Source organism: Varroa destructor, unplaced genomic scaffold (assembly GCF_002443255.2).
Source record: "Varroa destructor unplaced genomic scaffold, Vdes_3.0 BEIS01000001.1, whole genome shotgun sequence".
Classification (NCBI taxonomy): domain Eukaryota; kingdom Metazoa; phylum Arthropoda; class Arachnida; order Mesostigmata; family Varroidae; genus Varroa; species Varroa destructor.
In genome coordinates, this window is record NW_019211454.1 from 18,284,198 (window position 1) to 18,295,820 (window position 11,623).

General features: G+C 36.6%; 1 protein-coding gene and 1 long non-coding RNA gene across 9 annotated transcripts; one reads left to right on the forward strand and one right to left on the reverse strand.

Annotated features, from left to right (window-relative positions):
- LOC111252178 (uncharacterized) lies at positions 1–5,782 on the forward strand. 4 transcript variants are annotated; one of them, XR_015318583.1, is made up of 5 exons: positions 1–977; positions 1,277–1,427; positions 4,343–4,583; positions 4,748–4,846; positions 5,646–5,782. It is a non-coding gene; the product is annotated as an uncharacterized LOC111252178 (long non-coding RNA). The 4 variants fall into 4 exon arrangements; XR_015318584.1 differs by having other exon boundaries at positions 4,343–4,531; XR_015318586.1 differs by having other exon boundaries at positions 4,343–4,460.
- On the reverse strand, positions 4,176–11,561 carry Urm1 (Ubiquitin-related modifier 1). 5 transcript variants are annotated; one of them, XM_022809687.2, is made up of 5 exons: positions 11,009–11,291; positions 10,523–10,604; positions 9,912–9,960; positions 8,976–9,074; positions 8,401–8,549 (listed from the first exon to the last, which is right to left on the reverse strand). In XM_022809687.2, exons 1-4 carry the CDS (start codon positions 11,109–11,111, stop codon positions 9,024–9,026), a joined length of 285 nt encoding a protein of 94 aa, XP_022665422.1. In that variant the 5' UTR covers positions 11,112–11,291; the 3' UTR covers positions 8,401–8,549; positions 8,976–9,023. The 5 variants fall into 5 exon arrangements, with proteins under 5 accessions (XP_086832918.1, XP_022665422.1, XP_086832916.1 ...); XM_086976792.1 differs by lacking the exons at positions 8,976–9,074; positions 10,523–10,604 and adding an exon at positions 4,176–4,555 and having other exon boundaries at positions 5,167–8,549; positions 11,009–11,561; XM_086976790.1 differs by lacking the exon at positions 10,523–10,604 and having other exon boundaries at positions 11,009–11,304.
- Between the last annotated feature and the right edge of the window lie 62 nt (positions 11,562–11,623).

The following is an 11,623-nucleotide window of genomic DNA, read 5'->3' on the forward strand; positions in this document are numbered from 1 at the left end:
TCTGCACCTGATGATGACTGCTACGTCTGGCCGATGAATGCATTGTGGGGCGACACCAAGCCAGCTCTACCGGGCGCCGGGCGATTCGACTCCGCATTACAGAGCACAGTGGCCGATCACCTTCGCCGTGCCACCGCCGCTTAGACAGAAACTCAGCTAACAAATAGCGATTTTGGCAGCAACTGTTAGATGTTAGGGTTTAAAGTTTATATGAACGTTTCGCTACGACAGGGAAATGTAGCTAAAATCCAAAATGGAAACTAAGCAAGTAGTTATGCAAGAATATGCTTTTCAGTAGGGGTTCTTACGTTGGTACTAGATCAGCGCTCATATGTTGAGGCCAAAAATTACTTTAGTAAAACACGCAGCTCCGAATATCAAAAATACAACATTCAGCCTGTTTCGTCTGCTTTAACCGGACCTCGACGGTTGGTGAATAGGCGGAAATAGCATTTGTGGGGTTGGCGAATACGCGTTCTAGAACTATGGCGGGAGCAGATAAAGAAAACTGAGGCAGTTTGAACACAATAAAAGTCGTTAGTTGGTTTTAATAAATTAGCAATATTATCGTCGTTGAATCAGGATTTTAGTTAATAGGAAGCCGTTGCATTTCATTGATGCAATTTACAGTTGGTTGTAATTGCTATTCGATACCCACACCGATAGAGTAGCATACGATTCGATTGGAATAACGAATAAGAATCAAATGGTTTCCTTTTAAGATTTTTCTTGATTACTGCACAGTAGCCATACAGCGTGGAACGTGCGCGAAATCGAAACGTAGGATACAATCTTTCCCTGCACGACTTGCTGTTGTATGCTTTGAACCTGTCGATATTTACCATGATAACCCTGTTACGATGCAAATGTATATGTAAAAGTGTCTGAATAATTTCACTCAAAAATTTGATGATGATGTACCAGTAGAGGTCGTTCTTTTGACCTGTATAACACCTTTGCGTCAAATATCAAATTAGGTAATAAGTTCCTGCGTTTCTTTAAGAGCTTCTTTTTCCCATTTCCTCTCATTTGCTATGTTCTTCTGATATACTTCAAAGGCGCTTTTCTGGCTTTGTCAGCGTGCTGTATTAGTATTGTCGAAAAATGCAATTTCAACTCAAAAGATGGGTGTTCAGAGTAGAAAAAATTTCGTCGAGGCCAAAACGCTGCTGAGGTGTCCCGGGGCGTTTACCTTGTGTACGTTAACGGCGCTATCGTTGGAAGGATTGCTCAAGAGTGGTTTGGTAAATTTGAAAATGGTATCCGGGGCTTACAGGAAGCTCCTCGCTCGGACCGATCGATTTAAGGGGACTGTCGAATGGAGACCGTTGACAAGTAACTTAAGCATTGGCCGAGAAGATGGGCTGCAGCCACGGTACCGTCGCTAACCGCCTCAAGTCTCTTGGACTTACACAAAACCTTGAAGCGTAGGTATCTCAGAAACTTTCCAGATCCAACAAAAATGAAAGTCGTGAGCAATGATGGGAATATAACTTTTTATCATACTCATAAAAAATCGTGTTTCCTATTTATTAAAAAATGATGGAAACCATTATTATCCACCCTGATAGTATAACGCTAACAAGCTTCATCCAAATGCACGTTGTAATTGATAATTAACGTATTTACAACTATTAAATCGGAATCAATAAATCACATAAGCTAGATAGTTAAAAAAAAAACGAGATTATTTAATTATATTTTTATACTATATATTAGGTTATCATTACAGTAACACAACCACTAATAATAACAACAGCTTGCTAGAAGTTTCCATATTTATACAACTTTCTTAGGGTCTCATTTTCGATTTCAAAAGTGTTTGAAAAATGATTACCTTAAGAAGTATTTTCACAAAATGCTTAAAGGAACATGAATTAGCAATATATTTAATTTGGAAAATTACTGCAATAATGTATACTAGTTATGTAATAATATACGTAACCTTGGCAGGAAAAGTTGACGAACGGACAAATGAACAGCATGAAAACATTATGTTCCGATAATGCGTAGAAGACTCTAATATCACGACGTAACCTTTTTCCAGTAGATAACTGATCAAAGATTAGTTTCAAGAAATAGAACTTTAGCTGTCGCTAGAATGGATCTGTTATTATCTGTAGCCTTACATGTGCCAGGCAAATTTGGCAAATCGAGGGAAAGAAAATATCAATGTCACCTTAATAGAAGGCCAGTTACTTAGCGTAATGCGTACCAATTTTCGTTGGTTGACGTTTGGACGTCTCGCATTATGAATCGTAATTTTCAATTAGCGAGCAAAATAATAGACATTGTTTCCAGATGTTTTTGAAGTCGTTGCATTATTATTAATGGACAACATTTGAAATTGCGAATTTAAAACCGGTAAGCCCACATCCATGTTTTAGGGGGGTAAAGCTAAATTTGTGCGTTGTGTATAGAAGGTTTTATATGGTATTAGCTGCCCAGGCATCACAGCAACTTTATTTTTTAAGGATTAGAGCGCATAGTGAGATTCGCGCCCGAATCAATGAGCCACCTGCCGTTGATAGATGTTATTTATTTACATATGATACGGGTAGTTTTATCTTTACAGTGTTAGTTTCCATTGATCAATCATCCAGATACTGTAGTAAGTACGTGCGTAATCCGTAAAACTCTGTAGTTTATTGTAGCCTGGAAAACATTGCAGATATAGATCGATGAGCTGGGGGCTTAAATATGTTGGTATGGAAACTTAAAGATCATAATGCAGAATCGCCAACCCGTTTTCCACCTGAAATACCACCCTCAGTGCATTGATTATGACACATCGATTACGCGGTCTTCAATGGGGGGCAATAATACGAATATTGCTGGGAAGAACGAAAGTCAACAGGTTCACTTTTAACGAAGCCATACTATATTGACGTAGTCCAGGAAAATCACAGGCGACGCTATCAAAACCAGTCGATGTCTTCGTAGTGTTCCAACCTGTTATCAGGGTCGCCTAAACATTAGCAAAACCGTGCAACGATTAGTGGCGTGCTGTTTTTCTGACAAGGAGGTATGGATTAGGGCTATGAGGGTTCGCAGATGGCAGCGATGCGTGCTGGAGATGCCACGACATTGTGTCTCCTTTAATTGCGTTTATCGACCAGGATCCACGATTCTCCCGCTCGAAGCTGAATATTAACCCTCGTTAGGCCAAGTGAACAATTGTTATCTGTACGAACATTATCACGACAACTAAGGGTACTTCCGACTGTTGGCAAGTTTGGGTGCTGGTACCGCCGTCGACTCCAATCGCGTCGAAAAAGAACCTATGTGCTAGGCATTGGTTAACTTGAAAACACTGCCGGACAAGCGTACGAAGAAGCCACGGAAGAAATTTATCTACCCCGTGAAGGCGTCTTTTTTTATTTGAAAGTTATCGCTGTGCGCAATAGAGCTAGTTTTAAATCGGTGAAATTTTAGGGTGCGCCGCGCAGAGTGTTATTAGACTGTTCAGAACGAGAGATAGCTTATTGAAGATAATGGCTTAATAATAGATTATAGATAAATTTGACGAGGAACAAATAGGGGAAGCTGTCTCTACCATGATTAATTCATTTTAACTTAATATATTAATATATACCAAAATTCACTAACCAAAATTATTACTAAATTTTGGAATTTTCATGGATTATGTTTCATGTTTACATTTTTTAATTATAATTATTCCTAATTTCGTTTTTGTTTCGTATGCTTACGGTACATAATAATATAACAAGATATATAATAGATCGTGAAGTTTGCGACTGATTAGTTTCAATTAGCCTATGGATTAACCATTGATCATTAATCCTAACCAAGCTTTTCAGGAAATATAACTTTATCTTTCCACCACGATATTGCAAAGCCATAGGCGTAAGCCCGTTTTTGTTCATTGCCCCTTGTTTAATTTTTAACTTATGAAGCTTATGGTCAAACCACACTATTATTATGATTATTATTGTTTCGGCCAGATCACGAAATTTTAACTTTATTAACGGCTATAAACATTTCTAGGTATATCGGTAGCAAAAAACAACATTTGCTAAAATAAATAAAATAAAATAAAGGCTGAATCAAATTGGTTATGTTAATATATTAATATATTAACATAACCAATTTGATTCAGCCTTTAGGCCAGCCTTTAATTGAAGCGAATAAATGGAATTTACTGAAGGAAGCAAATAGGATACGTTTTTTATTTTACGCATTCAAACACAGAAGTAATTCCTGAAGTGTATTTAAGTCGAGATGCCATACTTGCACTTACGCATACATACATTTAAACCCATAAACTTTTTTTGAAAATTACCGAATCAAGTCCGTATTTTTTGTTACGTCATTATTTCAGAAAGAGTGAAATTTGTCATTGTTCGCCACCTAAAAAGGCGTACAAAACGTATCTGGCTTAGCTGAACGAAATCGACAAGTTTCCCCAAATAGCCTGCATAATGCTTAACGACACCAACGTACGTAAAGCGAAACTGTTGCGTTCTTCCAGACCGATTGTTTCGTCAGTGCCCATTTGCAAGACGCGCTGGTTGGTTTCTGTTCGACGTGGCTCCTACAAAATTTTTTCAAAAATTATTTAGGTATGGAGTGATATGGGGTGATAGAATGGTTTGCTAGGTAGTAGGCCAGTATTGTCATTTCAGCGGTCCGTTTGGCTTTTTGTACGAGTGCGTGTCTTTATGGAAAACAAACACAAATTTCGTATGAGTATATATCTATTAATTCTCTCTGAAAATTCATGCAGGAATGTAGAAGACCTTCGATAGTCGCGATAGATATAAAACTGGGAGCAGCACAAAGGCTCCGTTAATGCGACGAAACGACAAACCTCAAACTCTCACAGGTATCGGTAAACAGCATTTATGAGGTCGCTATCGATCGTGCGAATTTCTTGTATTGCAAGTCGTAGAATCTAATATTGCCTATTTTATTTTATTGAATGCCAAGTTTATATACTAAAAGCTTAGATTTGTCTATTTTGCCATATTATATCAATTTAAAGGTGTTGCAAAACACTCTCGAATATGCTCGTATTAAAAAGAGATAAGCATTTCAATTATGTTTCTGATTTCTAACGTTTCTCGAACGGCGTGGCTCAGAATTATCCGACACGTATATTTTATCAATGAACTGTTATTTTGTCATATCAAATGCAAAGCAAACCTGTTGCCACTGTTGTTGCCAAATCGTGAGGGTATGTAGTCGGAGACGATTGAAGCCCCAACGGCGAACGGTCATATTCAGACGATCGCCTTTCTTCACCTTTGAATCTACGGAGCATTCGATTGTCATTTTCGAATTTCCTGCAACTCGCGACTGTGCTAAGCGACTGACGCTCGCTGTTTTGAAGGGCCGCCCCTTTAAATGCGATCAGAGCGAGCAGGCAATGAAAAAGTTTTAAAATGTAGTTAGCATTTTTTGGCTTTGTTAGGTTGGGGTGGCGTTATTGGATGGAATGTTACGTGCACTGTCAGTTGTGTGTTGGTTCTTGTATCTGTACTACGAAGGATGTAGACTTTTATCTGACTATGCAACATAACGCTTTATAGATTTCACAGATGTCACAGTCCAGAAATCAAAAAAAGCCTTTTTCTGTGTGACATGACTTGCGTTCTCACGAAGGTTTTCTTGGAAATTTTCAGGATCGAGTCCGCTCACTTGCACAGAAGCGGAGGTGGCTTTATCAGCCGCTAGTGCGATCAATACAAGCAGTAAGGCTTATAAATCCGTACTACCTATCTGGAAAATAAAATGGATCTTTTAGAAAATCCTAGCGAAGAATCGCTTACGTAATCCCTTTCTACCTCTACTATAACAATTGTACTTTTATCTTTATTCTGTTACAAGGCTTTAAATAGTTCGCGTGATGGTTGACAATGTTTTAATGAACTCGGTTACCCCATATATCGATGACAGTGCCAATGGGGCGAGTAGGTGTACCTTTACATTCCAGAAAATGCAAAACACCCATATGGACCCATAATTCGACCTAAAACCTAAACTAGAAATGAAAAGTGTTTCTCCTACAGGGCTTCAAAAGCTTAAATATCTAAGATCACAAGTCTCGTGTTATTAGTCTGCCGTCTTCACAAATAACGCTTCAATAACTATCCTTTTTGAAAGTGGATTTTTTGCAAAATATGAAACACTATAAAAATATAAAATACAAAGTCCTGAGATCTTTGCGTCAGAACCCTGTTTCGCGAGTATACGGAGTGAGCCAGAATGATATTTATGATATTCCGCTGCGCAAAAAGTGTGAGCTAAACGTTTCTACTACGTATTTAACAAAATACGTAGTGGAAACGTATAATATTGAACCGGCTTTTATCTAACCCCACAACAAATTCAGTACGATACAAGATGAGCCCAAATGGTGAGCCTATCTGTTAGTGCAATCTTGCAGAGAAAAAAAATCAGATAATAAAGACATTTTGGAAAAATGTCTTAATGTACAGCTTTACTTATCACACGTGTCATAATGTACAGTTGTACATTAACGGAAACGTATATATAGTAAAGAAGTGCCTGTATCGCAATTCATTACTGCATGTACAAAACCCGGCAGTGCACAAATGGCCAAAGTTGCTGTTTCCCTAGTTAACCGAACTCACTCACAAAAGCGTCTGGCCTCTTATGTAGCGCGACCTTTAACGTGCTTCGAAAATAAGCGACGTGAATCCATTTAGATTATTTGTGGCCTACTGGCTATGGCGGTTCTGGTAACGGGGGCATTATAGTGAGCGGCAGAGTAGTAGAGCTGGCAAGCGGGTGGTCTCGTTGACCTATTTTAAAATAGGTTCTCTCTTGAACATGGTCTGCCTTCCTCCTCAGGCTCAAAAGTGGCCAAAAAGCATTATTTTTTCTAGGAAGTTCGGCTAAATCGCCTAACTGTAAATATCTGCGGAATCGGACAAAAGGGAAAAATAGACCCCCAATAATCGCAACCCTAAAATATTTGCTTGCAGTTGATTATTAGTGTTGGCACTGAAAGAAAAACAAAAATAGCGCTTTACGTCTTTAATTCGATTCTCTCAAGCAAAATTTTAATTCTAAGTTGACACAACTAATAGCATAAGAATAGTAGCATGAAAAGCTGTGACACATAATTTTCGAAATTCACATATAATTTTCGCTGCATATGAAGCAGATAGCAATTAAATTGCGGTCTATATAATCGTTTCCAGTAAACGGTACCGTATTAAATGGATCAACATTGTAACGAAAACTCCATCATTTTCCATTTAGTGTATTTTAGTGTATTTCAACAAAACGTACTTGGCAATTTAAAATGGCAAGCAACTGTGTATCTTCTTTATTACTGTCGGTTGATCGCTAACAATCATATCATTTAAAATGTTTTTTGAAAAAACTCAGCCGCGCCATTTGAAGGGAAAGACACTCTTAAAAAACGCGAAATGGTACGGAAAAAACAAGGTCGTCGAGTAAAAATATTTCATTAAGGTTAGGAGAGTATTTCCGGGGCTCTTTTTTTTCGACGTAGAATATCCATGGAACCTTATTAGCGTGGAACGCTACAAACAACAGGAGGCAAATGAAAAGACGCAAAATGGAAGGGGGATTCACTAGAACTATCGTGTCATGTATTCTATATAATGTGCACTAAAACGGAAGTAAAAGGTAGCCCGAATACCTTATTGTGTTTGTATGTTTGGAGTACATAATTCACGATTAGATCTCTAACAGACTCTAAGCTTAAAGGCCTAACGTAACTTAAATAAGTTTCTTAGAATTAATTGTGTTCCTACTAACTGCGAGTGGAGAACATAGGCGAATATACAGTCAATCCTTACAACATGGGTTTGTTCCCTTAATGTTATATGTGGAGAGTTCCTGGCATGTTAATAGCGAAAACAAATTTATAGCAAATGACATTTGCAGCTAATGTAGAAGGCCCTTGTGGAACAATAAAATAAATATTGCTTTTGTGTTTCTTGTGGTAATATGTGTGGGTTAATCATGAAATTATACTATTTATACTGAATTTCGTCGGAGATGTTCTTCTTCTTCCGGCAAAAAGCCGAGCAGATCTGAAGACTAGTCTGTCACTAAAAAGCTTCAACACACTGGCAGATCGATAGATACATATATATAATATTGTTACTCGACCAATGCTAGTTGGGGACGTCTACTTAACGGCAAACAAAAGAGATTCGCGGTACAAGAACTTTTTTTTGAAAAACTTGAAATAGAAGATCAACAGCAAAACAGCAAACGCTAAAAACTTGATCATAAGACATAAAAAAACAAAGTGATTTCATGAAATACAAATAGAAAATGCATATATGTTAGCTACTTGTAGTTCCGTTTAGGATCAGAGGTGATAAGATGCTTGTTTCTCAACGCTATTTATTACATGTAAATAAGTTATATTGATACAGAGAGTAATACATAATTAGGAGTTTTATTGTATAGCAATGTTATAATTCACAGGGAAAATATCATTTCGTTTGAAATCAACCGCCATGAAGCGTTGACATAAATAAGACGGAGTCCTTGTTTTGTATTGCGTAGTCTCCATTACCCTGGAAGACATAAAAATCATGCAACCAATGACTATAAGTTATATTAATAGAGTTTTATTAAAACACCAGTGGGTATGTTTGTGTTAGTACCATTGCCTCGTATAATGTATGGATTTACATATTTTCAACGGCTTATGTCTGGTTTCAAAAGCCAGCATATAACTGCAAAATTGTTTTGCTTATTTTGTTTTGTTGTCAAGTATATGATAACGTTTTTAATGCACGACCACTTAAAAGAGGCTGAGCAAGCATACTAAACTGGGATCGCTGCTTGCCGCCATTTTAAACAAAATTGATTCTTCCAGTTATTGATAAATTTCTCTACAATAGAGCAATTATAAATGTGTCTGACTCTCCCAGCCCCTTCCTTGTTCTCAAACCAAAAATATATAGATAAACATAAAGAAAGAAGCGAAACATACGTACCTTAAAAGCCGAGTAACAAGTTTACCAAAATGTAATGAACAGGGGCTATTAACATGAGCATATGTCCAGCTTACGGTTATGATAGGAATATGAAACAAGCTAAAAGAATAAAAAATCGAACGCTATTGGAATAATTAAGAAAACTAAAGTGCATTTTTAAAATGCACAACGATCATTTATATATAAATAACAACTTAGATCACACATATATAACAACTTAAGTTGGTCAAAAAAAAGGATTAGATTACTGGTTACAGAATGATTTCAACTTGAAAATTAAAAGAGGTTGGGCTCATACTTTCTGTTTATCAGTTTAAAAAATATAACAAACATTCAATTTCCGATGTTTTAGAGGCTTTTCGGAAAACACCTTTTGTGATAATAAACAAATAGTATTTAGCTTGGCTGCGTTAGTTGAGAATTGCAGAGCATTTTAAAACCATTTCGATTGGCTATTTAGTAGTAGAGTATTTGAGTAAAGTTAATAACAAAAGAAACAGAAATGTTTGATGATACTTGAATACTTGCTACATTGCAATCTTTCAGAAATGAATAACTCCCTGTTGTTTGTTTGCTCTACGTTTAAAACGTATCTCTGATGAAAATTGTCTGATTACGCCATGCGAATCGCGCAAGTCACCACATACATTAGGTCCAAAACATTTTTCTAGTTTGTAGGAATGCATTTGTATATTCTCCTTAGAATTATTCTTGAATGGACATCTGAGATTGGGACGGTTAGGAAGTCGCCTAATGCACAAGGTTATTATAAATTCAGTGTGAATTAAAATAAAAAAAACACTAAGCTTCAACAGAAAATTAATTCGAAGAACTTCCAAAATAATGAGGGCGTCCTACAATTTTTAAAAAATATACGCTTTTTAGAAAATCAATAAGGAAAAAGGAATCAAAAAAAGTGTGTGGAAAAGGACTTACGAGAAGCTCCCAGTCGGTGTCGTTGACCAATACAAGGATTCCCGGTCGACTAAACATCAAAACAAAAAATGTTTTAATTAGGAAATAGGCGTGTTGTATGATGCACTGATTGGAAGAAGCGCAAGAAAATTCTAAATAAAAGATTCATTAAATACGTATACTTATATTAAAAAAAAGTTACTATAGTTTAGCACCTCTATGTCTTAAAGCATAAACATGGTTTACAACAGCATCTGTAAACAAGGATATACATATATACTTGTCGCTTATTTACCTAGAATTTTATGCAGGAATTAATGTCGCTGCAGGTTAAAACTAAGCCTGTCGTATAATGAAGAAAATCTCAGCAATATTAAATAAACACTTTTTTTAACTAACGGTACTCATTCAACTGTTTTAAAAATTATTTTACGAACAGGTTTGATCGTAAAATAATAATACTAATAAAAGTAATACTCTGTTGAAAAAATCGTACTGTACATTTACATCTGCCCCGTCGTACATGATTAAATGTGGAAACCCCGATATAGTTCTACAGCACCGGTATCACGGTGTACGCCGTCCCGCTGAATAAATTCACTGTACTAAATCCACTTCAAAAAACCACTCACATTGAATCTTTCTGAATAAATAGATCTGGGTTTCCGGTGAGGAGATTCTTAGCCAACCAGTGAATTAAGCGCGTTACCGTCCCTGGTAAATACATTGAACAGACACAGTACGTAGTTCAAACATATTTCTTATACAACACTTTTTTGCCTTTCTACACAAACTTTGGCTCTTCATAAAGTTATTGACAAATGCGTTGTTATGTCTACGTAGATTGATTCTCTGCTACTGATTACCGCAGCACTTGAAGGTATTCCGAACAGTACTCAAAGAGAGGTAATGATCACATTAACTTGGTGCTTGTTGAATATAATTAGCACTGTGAAAACTTGTCAAGTTTTTGTATGAAACATATCATAAGAATATTGACGAACAACTTAAGATCCAGTTAACCACAGAATAACAATAAGAATATATTTCCCAATTTTGAAACAGTTAAGAATATTGCTGATACTGTATTAATGATACAGTTTGCACTCATAACTTACAGACGGATCCTTCGTCAGCTGGCGGCAAAGTTATATTGTGTTTTTTTTTATTATCGAACAGAAGTTCGGCGCCCCCGGCGAATTCTACTGTGATGTCACACATGGAAATGCCTAACCCTATTCCAGACTATAAGATCTATTAATAAGATGTGACAACAGACTTCAAACACATTCACTAGTATAATCGTTAACTAACTATTGTCAAACTAGAGTAAACATGTTAGTTCGTAGGAATCGGCTGGAATTTGAACGGTTGATGATAAAATAAACGCTCATAGGTGGAACGATGCGGCTGGATTATGATGGAACGGAAGAAACGAAAAAGGCTAATCGCACACAAATGCATCAGAGTAAATTATCAATCTGATCAAAGGTCAATTTATATTTTATCCAGTTCATTTATTGAATCGGGAATGCTGCTCATTAATCAGAGACTTGAGGCGTCTACCGAACATCTATCATTTTAAAATATTCGAATTTCTGTACACGTGCTGAAGACCGGAAAAGTGAAGGACCAAACACTGCACGCGCTTAAACCATCTAAATCGAAGGAAAAAAATTGCTGTCATTCAAAAGAAAAATATTCAATATTTAAATCTTTTTTGAAATAGCATT